Source organism: Cnephaeus nilssonii (assembly GCF_951640355.1).
Source record: "Cnephaeus nilssonii genome assembly, chromosome: 6".
Classification (NCBI taxonomy): domain Eukaryota; kingdom Metazoa; phylum Chordata; class Mammalia; order Chiroptera; family Vespertilionidae; genus Cnephaeus; species Cnephaeus nilssonii.
Window position 1 is genome coordinate 87660775 of NC_137077.1, and position 17699 is coordinate 87678473.

At 42.1% G+C, this 17699-nt stretch overlaps 1 protein-coding gene across 1 annotated transcript in view; it reads right to left on the reverse strand.

Moving 5' to 3' along the window:
* GALNT8 (polypeptide N-acetylgalactosaminyltransferase 8) overlaps nucleotides 1-17699 on the reverse strand; it is a gene marked incomplete at both ends in the record, with an annotated part of 53002 nt that overhangs the window by 22098 nt on the left and 13205 nt on the right. The window contains one exon of the mRNA XM_079775746.1: nucleotides 2541-2707. Within this exon, the coding sequence (XP_079631872.1) occupies nucleotides 2541-2707 (167 nt within the window). The remainder of the gene's footprint in view (nucleotides 1-2540; nucleotides 2708-17699) is intronic.

Here is a 17699-nt window from a genome sequence, read left to right on the forward strand (position 1 = left end):
TTAATGTTTACATCTAGGGAAATAAAGGAAGGGGACACTCCTCTAATAACAGGCTGTGGCATTTCAATAGTACTACAAATGATACTGAGATAAACAAGGAGTACAACACTGGCTAACATTTATTGGGAGCAAGCCCTGTTCTGAGGACATTACAAGTGTTATTTAATCCCCAGAAAGGTATATCAGAAAGGCAGTGTTATTTCCCCTATGTTACAGATGAGGAAGTGGGGAATAATGTAGCTGAGTAACTTACCCTCACAGTCACATGAGTAAGTTTATCTTGTGGAATGCATGGTAGAGACTTCCAATTATTTTTCTCAGTGTAGCACAAAACAGATTTTTGAGTTCTGTTCAGTGTAGGCCCAATCTAGCTGATGTTTCCACGGTTAATGAGAGAGAAATTGGTTCCTGTTCCAGTGACAACAAAGAACGACTAACAATTCCCTCTTCTGTGCCCATCCAAAAAATTATCTCTATGGAAAACACAAATGAACTCTCAACTCAAGTGAGAGGGATGCATTATATGATGGGGGCACAATGGGACAATCAAGGACTATGTTATGTGTCTACCCTATGTTTGTAATATTGTATCTTTAATTTCATTGGTCCACATGAAAAAGTCTTGAATTATTTCTTATCTCTCCTCATGGAATGTAGACTTATAGAATCTTTGATTTTTTTTTTTTCATAGAAAAAGATACCTTCAGAGGCCCTTTACCATAGCCCCTGCATTTGCCCCAAGAAGAAGCTGAGTCCCAGAGAGGTAAGATGACTTGACTTGCTTCAGGTCCTCTCAGAGAGCCAGGGAGTGGAGCCAGGTCTTCTCAGGTGTCCAGAACAGAGGTCTTTCTAATTACACTCCTATTTCTTGTTTGAAAATCAGGTATGCAAGTTGATATTAACCACCATTTCCAGAAATGAATCAAGTCAGCCATTCTCTTTTCTTTCTTTTTCAGGTGGAATTTTGCTTGGGAATTGTACCGCCTCATTTTTTATGCAGTTATATTGGAAGGACAAGAAAGGAAGGTATTTAAAACATGAAAAGGATACCTAGCTGGTTTGGCTCAGTGGATAGAATGTCGGCCTGCGGACTGAAGGGTCCTGAGTTCGATTTCGGTCAAGGGCACATGCCTAGGTTGCGGCCTTGATCCCCAGTAGGGGGCGTGCAGGAGGCAGCTTATTGATGATTCTCTCTTATCATTGATATTTTTCTCTTTCTCCCACTTCCTCTCTGAAATCAATAAAAATATATATTTTTTTAAAAAATAACATTAAAAGGGGTATTTTTAGTGTCTGGAAATCAAAAAACGAAGGTTTCAAAGGTCATTTGTCTCTTCTCCTCTGGTGAAACAGCCCTTAATTTGAAGCTGAAATAACCTGTCTGGTACTTAAAGATCCTCAAAGAGGGAGAACTATTCCTCTCGTGGGCTGCCATTTTACAGTCCTTACTATTCGAAATTTCCTCCTAATTGTTAGCCCAAATCTCTGGTTTTGCGATGTGATTCTAGTTACTTTTATTAAGTGCCCCAAATTCATAAAACTAAGAGCTAACACTTGCTGAGAGGTTACTATGTGCTAAATGCTATTCATAATCCATGTATTATATCAATAAAAACAGTGGCTAGAGCTAGGGCTCTAAGATGCTGAAGTTTATGGTCAAATCTCAATGCCATCATTTACCAGCTGTGTTGGCCAAGTTTATGCCTTAGTTTTTTTGTATTTGTGAACTGAGCAAAGAAGGGCTCCTTCCTCATAGGATTTTTATCATGGTTAAAATAGTTAACATATGTAAGGTGCTTAGAACAGTGTTAGCTACCATTATTATCTCATTTAATTCTCGTTACAGTCTATGAGATAGTTATCCTCATCAGCATCCATGTTTTGCAAATAAGAAAACAGTAGCCAGGACAAGTTAAGTTACTCAAGGTCATAGAGCTTATAAAGGAGGAACTTGGATTCTGAAAGCCCAGAAACCCCATGTCTACCCACTATCTCCCAGTTCTCCATGTGTCCTCCTGGCAGGGGGGCGGGAGTTAGACCAGGGTGGGGAGGGAGCATTGCCACGGTGAAGAGTCCCAGCATCCAAATCTCATCTTTTCTCTGGGCTTAACTACCTAGAAAGATTTTTTTTTTTCTCATAAGGAAGGACTTAAATTCAACCTTGGTGTCTGAGACCCACCTTTGGACCCCAGCTCACTCCTTCAGGCCTCTCTCATGGAGCAGGGACAGGGCACAGGTGGCTTTGGAGTCGCACAATCCTGGGCCTGGCTCAGCTCCACCACTGACTGGCCACGCAATCTGGGCACACTATGTGTTTGCTGTGTCTTCGTTTCCTCATCTCTGTAATTGAGATGATGATCCTCTGTCTTGACTTTGTGAAGATTAATGTGCCCATTGCAAATTGGGATCAATAAATGAACCCTTTCTTCTTCCTATATGGGGAGCCCAAAATGTCCTAAACTCTAAGCTAAAACCCCTTTCCAGCCTACCACAGCTGATAAATGGTCATTTTACTACTATTCCTTGATCAAGTAGCTCACCATTTGAGCTAAAATCGTCCACCAAGATGATCTCCTTTAACAATCGAGAGGGGGTCCGGTTGATGATACTGGTGATGGCCCGTTGTATAATGGACAGAGCTTCGTTCATGAATATGAGAATGACACTGAGGGATGGGAGTTGTGAAGAGTATGTCTTCTGAAGACACCTATGAGAGACCATTTATAATAACCAGTTTACTTTTTAAAATTACTTAACCATTACTACCCAATTGATATCACTTCACTACATATATTCCTATATAATAAAACCCTAATATGCAAATCGACTGAACGGCGGAACAACCAATTGCTATGATGTGCACTGATCACCAGGGGGCAGATGCTAAACACAGGTGGTCAGTACATTCCCACAGGGGGACCACCGCTCAGCCAGAAGCCTGGCTAATTAATGGCTGGGGAGAGCAGCGGCAGTGGAGGGAGCCTCTCCCGCCTCCGGGGCAGCACTAAGGACCCCTTGGGGGATGTCCGACTGCCGGCTTAGGCCCACTCCCCGCTAGCAGGTGGACATCCCCCCAGGGGTCCCGGGCTGTGAGAGGGCACAGGCTAGGCTGAGAGACCCCCTCCCCTCCAGTGCATGAATGTCGTGCACCAGGCCTCTAGTGTTATTATATCAATCAACTCACTCAAGCTCATTAGAAAAGAAAACTCTCTCTTGCTTATCACAGTAGCCAGAAGATTTCATATTTGTTTTTCCCAAATTCTCCTGTTCTGAGGATAAAATCTATTTCTTTTTTATTACTCTTCAGGAGAAATTTCCACTTGAACATTCAACATGCCCCCAAAGAAATTCCTATTTCTCCTCCATCCCCAAATTAGCTTACTTGCCAGAGGACTTCTTTCTAACATTGTCACCACCCTTTCCCTATGTTCTCAGACCTTCAGTCATTTTTGACACAACCCACTACGTCACCACTATAGAGAGATAGCAAAGTGTCCAAAGAATTGTGCTTGACACATTTTTTTAAATGTCACAGTTTAAATTTATTAAATTCTTACCAAATGTGAGGCACTGGCTTATTCTTCTTTTAACATTTTTATTGAGATACATGTTACATGCAATAAAATTCACCCATTTTAAAAGTGTACAATTCAGTGTTTTTTATAATATTCATTTTAGAACATTTTCATCACACTATAAAGAAACCCATACGCTAGCCTGCTTGGCTCAGTGGAGAGAGCATCGGCCTGAGGACCAAAGGGTCCCTGGTTCAATTCCGGTCAAGGGCACATACATTGGTTGCAGGCTCCTCCCTGGCTCAAGCCCTCTCTCTTCCACTCTCTCTAAAAATCATTGGAAAAATATCCTTGGATGAGGATTAACAAAACCAAACAAAAAAGAAACTCCATACCCATTATCAGTCATTCTTTATTTCTCCCCAAACCATTCCACTCCCACCTACCTCAGTCATAAGCAACCACTGATTAGTGAATTTATTTTCTATTTCTGTAGAATTACCTATTCTGGACTTTTCATATAAATGGAAATCTATATCATAAAAGACCTGTGGTCATGACGCTGTAAGGGCGGAACGACCAAACAATGGGTCACTAGGAGGTGCATGGAGCACCTCTCACGGGCCAGAACTCTCGGCTCATGCGGCGAGGCGGGGCTCAGGCGAGGCTGGCAGGGCTAGCGGGGCAGGCGTGGTGGAGGCGGGGCCTGCGGCTTGTGCAGGGTGGGTTTGGGGGCCCGTCGGCGTGGTGGGTCTGGGTCTCACACGATTTTGTGTGCTGGGCCTCTAGTATACAATATGTGGTCTTTTGTGACTGGCTCTTTTTACTTGGCATAATATTTTCAAGGTTCATCAATTTTACAGCACATATCAGTGCTTCATTTCTTTTTATTGTCAAATAATATTCTATTGCATAGATATACCATATGTATCCATTCATCAGTTATTGGAAATTTAGGATATTTCCTCTTTTTGCCGATTATTACCACTGTGAACAAATTTTTGTGTTGGCATGTTTTTATTTCACTTACATACACACCTGAGAGTGCAGCTGTAAATCATATGATAACTCTTTGTTTAACATGTGGACACTGAGAAGAAAGATTCATTTGATGTGAATCCAAGAAGAAATTTACCTGCTGAGAAGGACTGCCTCTGGTCAACTGAGGGCCAAAATTTTGTAACTAATAAGAGCCTAGTGGCCATTTGCTGGTTGGGGCTTGTTACATATTCTGAACAACTAGGAAGAACCTCTGACTGAACTCTGGGCTCCGGCACTATGCCCCGCTTGTTTACACCATCTGAGTCAACCACTGCAGGGAAGGAAACTCTGGCTTCATCTATCCACCAACAGACAGATTGGCCCAATCAGAACTGCACAATTTGGATACCTCATTTACATACAATGGACCTCATTAATAAGGGGGGTGCGGGGTGAGGGGGACTTTTGCTATAAAATATGCTTCCCCTTCATCTTGGTGGAATGCAATTTAGGTTGTTATCTAAATGTGTCTGCTGGGCTGCAGCTCCTTTTTGCTCAAATAAATGCCCTCTATTCTTTGTTAAAGTTTAAAATTAATTTTGGCTTACAATTTGATGAGCTGCCCTCCTGTTTTCCGAAGTGGCTGCACCATTTTACATTACTATCAGTAATAAATGAGGGTTCAAATTTCTCCACCTCTTGAATGACATTTGTCATCTTCTGTTATTTTGATGATGGCCATCCGAAAGGTTGTGAAGTATTAGCTCACTGTGGTTTTGATTTCCATTTTCCTTATAACTAATGATTTTGAGCATATTTTCATTGTTTCTTGGTCATTTGTATGTTTTTTGGATCAATGTCTAAGTCCTTTGTTTATTTTAAATTTTGTTATTTGTCTTTTTGTTATTGATTTATAGGAGTTATTTATGTATTCTAGGTTCAAGTACCTTACTGATATATGGTTTGCAAATATTTCTCCCACTTTGTGAGTTGTTTTTTCACTTACTTGATTATATTATTTGCAGCAAAAAAAAAAAAAATTTTTCAGTTCTTATGAAGTTCAAGTTTTCAATCTTTTTTTTATCACTTATGCTATCTGACCCATGATCAGATTTTCTTCCAAGAGTTTTATAATTTTATCTCTTACATTTACATATATGATCACTTTGAGTTAATATTTATAGTATGATTGGCCCCTCTTGCCCTTTTGGCCAAGAGGGACCCTCTTCTCACAATCCAATTGCCCACAGCTGTTGCCTGAGCTTTCAGTTCATGCCGATGATGAAGCCTCATGGTGGCTGGTACCATGGATCTATCTCTTGCCCAGTGGGGTGAGCTGGGCCCTCCCTGAAGAAGAAACCTTGGTTCCCCAAGATATGTGGTCAGTGCTGGGGCCTCGCCAGCAGGCGAGGGGATCCCAAGGCAGGTGCTGGGTGTGGAGGCCACGGGGGCATAGGCTACCAAGGAGACAGAACTGAACCTCACATCACCCTGCTTGGCCCCGGAGGATGGCTGGTTAGCCAGAGACAGGTAAGATTCCTCAGGGAAGGAACAACCTAAGACAGGCACAGTCACAGAGGGGCCATCAGGAGAGAACTTGGGGGTCAACAGAGGTGGGGCACAGATCCTCACCCCCCCCCAACTTTGCAGGGGCCTGAACCCTCACCCCTTCCGAGGGAAGTCTCCTGCCCCCATGGCTGCTTCGCTTCCCATGCACAGCTCAAATCGGGACCCAGGTAACAGACAGAGACTTGGCCGACAGCAGATGCCCTCTCACTGCAACAAGACTTGTTTGAGTTGTCTTGTACCCATGGTGTGGGGAAGTGGGTTTTTGATTTCTAAATCCAGCCTAGTACCAGGAATGTTCAGGGCCTACTCAAGAAGGCAAATAATCCTTTCCACTAATATTTACAGGGTAAAATAAAATTATTGTTAGAGTATTAAATTTGACAGTAAAATAGCAGTCAAGTTTTCAGACTAATTTAAATTAGCTAATTGAAATAAGCTAATATTCTAGAAAAATTTATTGTACTGGACAAAAAGCTGTTCCTAAAGTGTTAACTAAAATTTTTATTGGTAGCCGAAACCGGTTTGGCTCAGTGGATAGAGCGTCGGCCTGCGGACTCAAGGGTCCCAGGTTTGATTCCGGTCAAGGGCATGTACCTTGGTTGCGGGCACATCCCCAGTAGGGGGTGTGTAGGAGGCAGCTGATCGATGTTTCTAACTCTCTATCCCTCTCTCTTCCTCTCTGTAAAAAATCAATAAAATATATTTTTAAAAAATTTTATTGGTAGTTCATCTCATGGTAAAATTGCGTAACATGTAATGAACCTAAAGCAGTCATATTTTAGCGCAAAAAAATTAAAATTTAAAAGCTATCAAGACTACATTATAAAATTTCCAAAAGCCTCCTAATAATTAAATAAAAAAGGGGGGATAGTAGAAGAATATCATGTAAGGAAAAATATCTTGTAAGTAAATTACATCTAGAAAATTTTTACTTTAGAAAATTAACTTTCATTTGTAATGCTAACAGCAAGACACCCATGAAAAACACACATGGTGTTAAAACAAACCAAAGGAAAATCGTTTGGGCAAAAAATGAAAAAGGATCCCAAGTCAAATTTATAGAAAATATTCCTTTATTAGCTTTTGGTCGAGAATATGCTTGTATATTTTCAGAAAACAACTCCAAGACTATGTGGATTCCTGCAACAGAGAGGAATTGACAGGAGTGCTCCAGCCATGAAGACAGAAGAGAAACAGTCCAGAGATGGAAGACGCTGATGACACCTTGCCATACTAGCAGTCAGCAGCTGTGCATCGCTGCAGGTTGCCCAGGACCAAACCAGAGAGGGTTGGACCTGCATCACCACCATTTGTCCACCATCCAGAACTGAAATATCATTGCTGACATGTACACATAAGGAACTGTTTGCCATTGAAATTGGGACTCAAAAAAACTGTTGGCCCAGAAAGAAACTCACTACAGACTGATTCATTTGCCTCTCAGCATAACCATTATTGCTTGTCTCATTTTCGGTTCTTATAAGTGTATTTCTTGTATCACATTATCTCACTCATCTAGGGGAAATAATGAACAACATAAACTGATGAACAAAAACAGACCCGGAGACAGGGAAGCATCAATCAGACTGTCAAACCTCAGAGGGAAGGTAGGGGAGGGTGGGGTTAAGGGCGAGAGATCAACCAAAGGACTTGTATGCATGCATATAAGCCTAACCAGTGGTCATGGACAACAGGGGGATGGGAGCATGCATGGGGAGGGGTTTGGGATGGGAATGGGGGGATGAGGACAAATATGTGATACCTTAATCAATAAAGAAAATTTTAAAAAATATTTATAGTATGTATGCATGATGTAAGAGTCCAAATTCATCATTTTAATATATAAATCCCCAGTTGTCCCAATAATGTTTGTTGAAGAAACTATTAATTCCCCAATGAATTGTCTTGATACATGCAAAGAAGAAAAACTCTTCTGTTTGTTTCTTTCTCTCCACTCATAGCACTACTGACAATGAAAATTTTGGTGACCAGGTGTGTGGAGGGTTTTCCCATATCAAAGAACTCTGCAACATCAGCCTGGTGTCCTACAATTTAATTCAATGCTGACACTGTCTGCCTGAAGTTACCATCAGATCCCATAGGTTAAGGGTTAGGCCTACAAAACTACACCCTATCCCCCTCTCCCCCACTACAGAGGCCAATCACAAGTCCAGGTTGTTACTTGTGCTTTTGACCTATGGGTTATAAATTCCCATGACCCCTTGCTTGGGTTAGATTAATTTGCTAGAGGGGCTTGCAGAATTCAGGAAACCAGTTCACTTACTAGATTACATTGCAAAGGATATTAAAATATATGAATGAACAGCCAGATAAATACAAAGAGCAGGGTCCTGAAAGGTCCTGAGCACAGGAGCATCTGCCGCAGTGTGGCTTTGGGGTGCAGCACACTGCGGGCGCGTGTATGTGTTCTTGTTTACCACTCTCTGAGTCCCATAGCTCATGGATTGTTATGGAGGCTTCATCATGTAGGCATGACTGATTAAATCACTGGCCATTAGTGACCAAGTCGATCTCCTGGCCCCTCTCCACTTCCAAAAGGGGGAAGAGCTGAATGTCCTAATCCTCTAATCACAGGGTTGCTTACCCTGGCAAGCCCATATCTTTTATGAATAACAAAAGACAACTTTATCTCTCTTTGTACTTAAAAGGTCCCAAGGATTTTAGAAGCTCTGTGCCAGGAACATGGATAAAGACCAAATATATATTTCTTAGCATAAATTGCAAAATCACAGCACCCTATTCAAGAGTCAATTAACCATAAATGTAATTTTATTTCTGGATACCAATCCATTCCACTGATCTATATGTCTATTCTGAACCAGTAACACCTGGTCTTATTTACTGTAGCTTTGTAGTAAGTTTTGAACTTGGGAAAATATGAGTCCTGTAATAGTTTTTCTTCTTTTTCAAGATGTTTTGGCTATTTGGGATTGCTTGCATTTTCATTTGAATTTTGAGATCCGCTTGTCAATTTTTACCCCAAATCCAGCTGGTATTTTGATAGAGATTGTAGATCAACCTCGAGACTACAGTAGCTCCCTGTTACTCACCAGGGATACTTTCCCAGTCCCCCAGTAGATGCCTGAAACCACAAATAGCACCAAACTCTATATATACTATGTATTTTCTGTACACATGTTTAAAAAAATTCAACTGAGCAAATTTGAAGATCTAATTGGCTTTTACTTAAGAAATTCATGAATTGGGCAGCATCCCATCCAGCAACAAAAGGATACTCCAAGGTTTGTACAAAATGAAAGGCTTTTATAGGAAGAAGGGTGAGGCAAGGGAGCTATTAACAAAAGAGAAAGAAAAAAGAAAAAGATGACTTTTGGTCCAGGACACCTTTTCTTTGGAGGGAGAGAACCAAAGGGTTTGTATCATGCAGATTTTGTTTTCTTTCTAAGGGGGATAGAGAGGGCCCACAGTGACAGAATACCAGGAAATTCAAGAGTGGTGGATTAAGATTACATTTCTGGGAGGGGTTGAAATGACATTTAGATCAGGTATTAAATCTAGATTTTGTATTGAGAACAAAAAAGTGAGTTATATGAAAAAATAACTTCAAAGGGTGATCTGGTCATAAATTTCTAACTGGGCAGGTCATTGTAAGTAATCAGGTTTACTTTTGCCTTGAGCAAGCTCTGTCCATTGTGTCTGTGCATGTAGTTAACAAACCTTTGAAATAAACCATAAGCACTTTCAAGAGAGCATATAATCTTGCCCAGCTAGTGTGATTTAGTGGTTGAGAGTCAACCTATGAACCAGGAAAGGGATCATGGTTCAATTCCCGTTCTGGCACATGCCCCAGTTGCAGGCTCAGTCCCTAGTAGGGCGTGTGCAGGAAGCAGCCAATAGATGATTCTCTCTCATCATTGATGTTTCTATCTCTCTCTTCCTCTCCCTTCCTCTCTAAAGTCAATAAAAAATATTAAAAAAAAAAAGAGAGAGAGAGAGAGAGCACCTAATCTTAACTACCCTGTAATCCAATCCCTACCTTGTTTTCTCGCACCTTCATGTAACCTTCTTCATGTTCGTTCCTTAATTTCAAATGCATAAAAGAAACTGCAAAACAGTTATTCTCTAGAGCACTTGAGATCTTGCTCCCTGGCAAATATCTTCAGTTTGGCTCAATTAAACTCATAAAAATTCTCCACAAAAGCTATTGTTTTATCACTGTCAAAAAAACAGAACGGTTGCGGGCATTTTTCTTTTAAAAAAGGAACTGTACATGTATACAATAGGGTAATCATATCAGCCACAGAATCCTTAATTTTGCATTTGTTGTTATTCCTGCTTTCACACAGAAAGATTGTGCACATGTGTGCACATGCTCAAATAAAAGAGTCCCTTCGGGGGCACTATGTTGTTATGTATCAAGATATTCTCTTTTCTACTTTCCCTCATCCCCTGCTCCCCTCCCTCATTGTAAATTGACTTATTAAAACTGGTTCACAAACAAAAACAAAAAAAAAATCTCTACAGGTTTGGATGCTTCTTATATTGACAGTATTATGGGCTTTTAGCACAAATTATGCGATTGGGGAACTGGTTGTTGTTTTTTTCTTTAACACATACATACCTATGATAAAATTTAATATATAAATTAGGCACAGAAATAGATTAACAACAATAGCTAATAATAAAATAGAACAATTATAATAATACAGTATAATAAAAGTTATGTAAAAGTGATATTTCTCTCAGAATATGTTATTGACTGTATTGTATGTAGAGCTTGGATACACTGGACAAAGGAATGATTTGCATCCTGGGTGGGATAGAGCAAGTCTGAGCAAGAATTCATCACACTATTCAGAACGGCATGCAATTTAAAGCTATGAATTGTTTATTTCTGAAATTTTCCATTTAATATTTCAGAACATGGTTGACCATGGATAATTGAAACCATGGAAAGCAAAACCATGTATGAGGGAAGACAACTGCACAATGAATAAGAGCAAGTAAGAGCAGAGTTTCCAGACAGATGCATAGTCAAGTCACAGCTCTGCCACTCTCTAGCTGTATGATCTTGGGAAAGGTATCTACACTTTTTGTGCCTCCTGTATGTTATCTGTAAAGTGGTAATAGTAATAATAATACACTCACACATCCTATATAATAAAGAGCTAATATGCTAATTAGACTGAACAGCAGAACAACTGTCCAAACAGGATGACCTTCTAGACAAAAGCTGGGGCTGCAAGGGCCGGCCAGGGCTGCAAGGGCCGAGACCCTTGCACAAATTTCGTGCATCGGGCCTCTATTCTATATAATAAAAGCCTAAGCGACCATTACGACAGAACAACCAGAATGACTGGTCGCTATGATGCGCACTGACCACCAGGGGGCAGATGCTCAATGCAGAAGCTGCTCCCTGGTGGTCAGTGCATTCCCAAAGGGGGAGCGCACTTAGCCAGAAGCCAGGCTCACAGCTGGTGAGTGCAGCGGCAGTGGCGGGAGCCGAGTGGTAAGGAGCAGTGAGCAGGCAGGCAGTAAAGAGTGAGGGGTCCCGGACTGTGAGAGGGCACAGGCCGGGCTGAGGGACCCCCACACATACAGTGCATGAATTTTGTGCACCAGGTCTCTAGTAGTTGTATATATATATATTAAAAAATATCTTACCACTTTCCCACCTATGTAGGGAAAAACCTAGTTTGTCTCTACTATGTGTTTCCTTCGTTACTCACATTATTACCACACAGAACACTTCACTTGACATTTCTGGTAACCAAATTTATGAGTTTTTCCCATGCCAAGCAATTCTCTGTGACCACAACTGGGTGTCCTACAATTCTGACAGTATAAATTCAGATAGAATTCAGACAGTAACTACCTGGAGACAGCATCAGACCCCACAGGTTAAAGGCTCAGTCCCACAAGCCTGCCCCACTCCAGTTCAGATGCCAATTGTAAGTAGTGGGCCTCCAGGTGGGGATTCAGAAAAAAATCACCCCAAGATGTGCCTCTGGGGTATGCAGATTGTTTTGAGCTTTACTTTACTTTAGCTGCAGGCTCAAGAGAAACTTCTGCCCCTCCCTTAGTTACCTAGAAAAACTTAATTAGGGGCCTTGCCCATAATACAGGACAAACTTCTATTTACTGAGCATCTGCTCTTATCATTCTGCAATGACCCTTTGAGTCCCCGAGGCACCTTACCTCTCCCTAGCTCAGGATGTCTTGTATACCTCAGTCTCCCTTTCTCTCTCTGAACCTCTCCTGCATGTGGGGTCTCTGGCTCTCTCATGTATTCAGGATTCCCACACATATGCATTTTTTTATGTATTTTTTATTGATTTCAGAGAGGAAGGAAGAGAGGGAGAAAGAGATAGAAACATCAATGATGAGAGAGAAAATCATTGATCGGCTGCCTCTTGCACGCCCCCTACTGGGGATAGAGCCCACAACCCGTGCATGTGCCCTTAACAGGAATCAAACCCGGGGCCTTTGAGTCCACAGGCACTATCCACTGAGCCAAACCAGCTAGGGAACATATGCATGTATTAAATTGGGTTATTTTCTCTTACTAATTTGCCTCATGTCTGTGCTTACTAGACCAGCCAGAACAACCTTAGTAGAGGAAAGTTTGTTCCTCCCCCACATCAGGTTACCCATGACTTCTGTCAGACTTGGCTACAAACGGGATATTCTCATGACCCTCTCTTCAGGTTTGAGTCATTTGCTAGAGGAGCTCATAGAACTCAGGGAAAACTCTTCCATTGGCAAGCTTATTAAAAGATATGATACAGTACATGGATGAACAGCCAGTGAAGTGATACACAGGCCAGGTCTGAGAGGGTCCCCAGCGCAGAACCTCTCCGTGGAGGTGAGGTGCATCACTCTCCCAGTGTAGAGGTTTTTGCCAACCTGGAAGCTCTCCAAACCCTGTACTACTAGGATTTTATGGAGGCTTCCTCATTGGCATGATCAATGATTAACTCCATTCCCAGCCCCACTCCCTTCTCTGAAAGATGTGGGGATAAAATGGAAAATCCAAGCTTCTGGTAATAGAATGGCTTGGTCTTTCTGGTGACCAGCCCTTATCCAGTAGCCCATCCAGGGTGCCTCAATAGAACAAAAGATGCTTGTAATCTTACTTAGGAATTTACAAGGGTTTGGGGAGCTCTGTGTCAGGAACCCTGGCAGAGATCGATTTAGTATATTTTATCTTATCTCACAATAGTATTATCAGGAGGGTCAAATGCAACGTGATTAAATTGCTCAGAATAAAAAAAGTGCTCAATGCTATTATTACTAATTTGGCGGTTCTTTCTCTTGTTATAATTATTACTTAAACAATGACCCATTCACTGAGCTAGGAACAATGAGACGAAAAAGTTTTAAAATTAGCCACAGGGATGTAAAGTACAGCTATAGGGAATCCTATATAATAAAAGGCTAGCCATTTTAATGCTGTAATGACCAGAACGACTGATTGACCAGTCACTCTGAGGTGCATTGACCACCTCTCGGTACCTCCCACCCCCACCCCCCCACCCCCGCCCGCAGGCTCCGATCACTGGATGGCCAACAGGGAACCACGGGGAACTGGGCTGGGTGGCGGCACTGTGGGACTGGGGACTGGCTAGCAGGTGGAAGGCAGACCTCTTGGTCCCTCCCCCTGGCCCGCGGGCTCCGATCGATCCTCAGTTTCTTCCGAAAGGAACGTGGCACCTCCACTATGCAGCCTCCCAGGATGCGGACTCACTGCTCTGAGAGGCTCTGGAGTGGGGACTTCAACGACTTCAGCGCCTGCAGTGACCCTCAGCCTTCACTGCTGGTAGGTGGACAGAGAACATCAGTTTTAAAGCACAAACACCCTTCTCAGGAAGGATCCACCACCTTCCTACTCCACAGCTGCTTCCGGGTCTGCAAGAAACTGCTCATGCTCCTTCCGGTGGGATGAGTGGGGCCAGAGCCTGAGCTGAGTGGTTCCACGATGGGGGAGGGGCCCAGCCAGTCAGCTGGGCCAGTGTAGGGACAGAGGGAGCCAGGGAGAGAGGGAGGGAGGGGAAAGGGAGGAGGAGGGAGGGCAGGGCATGAGCAAGGGGGCAGCCCTGATTCCCTGCACCTCCTCCCACAGGCATAGCCCTTCCTGGTTGAGTTTCCCACGTCATTGTTAGGGTTTTGGCTGGTGACGCCAGCTGTGAAAGGATTCACAAGGGAGAGAAGAGACAGGTGTAGAGAGAGGGCATTTATTTTACTTCTTTAAAGGGAGCAAAGGGCCAGGTGCCCCTTTTGATCGCCGGATGGCGAATGAGGAACAGGGGTGAGTGGCCGCAGCGGAGCTGGACTGGGGACTGGCAAGCGGGCGGAAGATGTCCCTGATCACAGGCTAGGCCTAGGGACCCTACCACACACGATTTCATGCGCTGGGCCTCTAGTATAGCCAATAATCTATAATAAAAAAAGTGTAATATGCTAATTAGGCTGGACGTCCTTCCGGGGCTGTGAGAGAACCCTGGGGCCTGGGTGCCTGCTGGTGGCCAGAGCGAAGCCTGGGTCCCGGGTGCCAGAGGGAAGCCGGTGCCAGCACCTGGGGGAAGGAAGACCTACTTTTGCATGAATTTCATGCATCGGGCCTCTAGTATTGTAATAACTATTAATGGCATCACATGGGTACTAGACATGAGGGGAATCTCTTTGTAAGGTGTATAAATGTTTAACCTCTTTGTTGTATACCTGAAACTATTATAATACTGCATAATTGAAAAATAAAAACATATTTTTAAAAAAGAAATTGATACTTTTAGGTTTAGCCATGTTGAGTCTGAAATGCCTGAGTCACACCATGAAATTCCCCAGCAGGTCATTGCATATGTGGTCCTGGAACTGCAGCTGGACAATATGGGTTGGCCATGTGTGAATTTGGGGGTCATCACCATGGAAGTGATGGTTGATTCATCAGATTTGGATAAAATCACTCAAGATACATACAGATAAGAGCCTTGAGCTAACGCCTGACAATCTTCAATATTTAAAGCTGAGAATGAGGAGCCTGAGAGGTGAACTTTAAATGATGTCAAGCTCAGCCCTGGCTGGTATGGCTTAGTTGGTTGAGCATTGTCCTGTGCTCTGAAGGATTGCAGGTTAAATTCCTGGTTAGGGCACATACCTGGGTTTTGGATTCAATCCCCAGTCAGGGTGCTTACAGGAGGCAACCGGTCGATGTTTCTCTCTCTTGCATTGATGCTTCTCTCTCTCTCCCTCTTTCTTCCTCTCTCTAAAATCGATTAAAATTTTTTTAAATAAAAATAAATTATTTCAAGCTCAATGGCAGTTCTTAATGCCTTGTACAGAGTGGTTATACAATAAATATGTATTTCATTGAGAGTAGAATTGATAATTATGTTACATTGAAAACTGATTAAAATTCTGCTCAGCTTCTCTTCCTGCTAATCCACATAATCCAATCAGCTACCTTCAGATTTTGTTTCATCCACCCAGTCTCTCAGGCAGCAGTTTGAATATTTTCTTGGCTATATTCTAAATGTACTTCTCTTACTAGTATATATACCCACATTCTCTTCCCCACCTTATATGAAGAAAGGCAGGAAATGTGGCTCCTGCAGTTCCAGAAAGAATGATCTCTCCTTCCTCCTTGCTTCCCAGCACCTGACCCAGAATGTGTAGACCAGATGTGTCCAATAAAATTTTCTGCAGTAATGGAAATGCTTTTTATCTGTTCTATTATGATTGCCATGTGACTATTGGTTACAGTGTGGCTCTGTAACCAAAGAACTAAAATTTAATTTAATTCTATTTTAGTTCATTTCAATTTAATTAGTCACATGTGACTATTGCCTACTATATTGGATAGTACACAGAAGATAATGAAAAATATTTATTTCTTGGATGACAGCTAGAAATACTGATCATCAAAAAAAAAATAGAAATACTGATCATTAGCAACTCCTTCCAATATAGAACTACAGTCTCCCCTTACTTCTAGCAACAAGAGGGCACAATGGCAGAAACAGATAAGTAAGTTCTAGGAATTAGAGTTAGAACGATAAACTTTATGATGCATATTACAACTTTGCTTGCAACCAATGTTCTAGAGAATGAATAAACTAATATGTACACATGCAAACAGACTTTAAGCAACTACACAACAGATTACACTGAGATTTCCCCAGGCCAGTTATGCCGGTAGAAAGGTCCACTTCCTGAGTGTGCAACCTGTCCAGTCACACATGTCACCATACTTAGTGAGTTCACTTGACCTCATCTTGAAATTCTTAATAATTTTTTAACAAAGGTCCCCACATTTTATTTTGCACTGGGTCCTACAAATTTTGTACTTGGTCCTGGCCACAGCATTTTGGTGGAAGGCCTATTAGAAATTAACTTTCAAAGCTATGCCTTTTCATGTGTTTGTTTGTTGGTATTTAATAACTACATAAACTCAATAAAGTGACTGACTGATCATCCATTTCTGTACAATACTCTCCTGAGTAGCTTTTTTGTGGCCTCTAAAAGGTAAAGAGAGGGCATGATAGCATAAGTTGCAAGGACTGGCATCTTTTTCGTGTCAGACAGCTATCCAGAAAGCTGGGGAACTCAGTGACTACAATCACTTTGCTACCTAACTTAGCAGGAAACTATTCTTATATAATCATACTAGAGGCCCGATGCACGAAATTCATGCAAGGGGCTCGGCCCTCGCAGCCCTGGCTTCGTCCAGAAGGTCGTCCAGAAGGACGTACAGAAGGACATCCAGTCTAATTAGCATATTATACTTTTATTATTATAGACTAGAGGCCTGGTGCACAAAATTCCTGCACTCTGGAGGGCTCCTCAGCCTGGCTTGTGCCCTCTCACAGTCTGGGACCCCTCGCTCCTTACTGCCTGCCTGCTCACTGCTCCTTAGTGCTGCTGTGGAGGCAGAAGAGGCTCCCATCTCACCACCACCGCTGTGCTCACCAGCCATGAGCCCAGCTTCTGGCTGAGTGCACTGACCACCAGGGGTCAGCTCCTGCATTGAGCATCTGCCCCCTGGTGGTCAGTGCGCATTATAGCGACTGGTTGTTCCACCGTTTGATTGATTTGCATATTAGGGTCTTATTATATAGGATAATTCAAGATTCTGTCATAGCTAGGATTCACTAAATCACTTCTCCCTCAAAGACAGTTAATGGAGTGGCCTTTCTATAGTTCTCTAAACATAGTGGTTTTCAGAATGCTTTAGCTCTGAAATCCATATATGTCTAAAACACATAAATTTTTTATGTACATCAGAGAATAAGAATACTCATTTGGTTTATAAGTATCAGATGTGACTCAGATGTTAATCAAGTATATAAGGATAAGTGATTCATGCATATTTTTTTATCCACAATAATACTTTCTAACAAGCAGTTTCATGAGTTAGTCCCTAATGGAATTAAGTATGAATGCTCCAAAATTAAATAAGTACAAGTAAGCTTAAGTAACCAACTGATCCCATACCTAAAGACCTAAGTTATGTAACTGGTACAGAAGAAAGTGTATTATATCTTACTCGACTCCTAATACACAAGTGGCAAATACTGGCACACATGCTCCCATTCTCCCCTTGCATGATGGCAGGCATCTCTAACAGATCATGGCACTCATGCCTTTGACCACGGT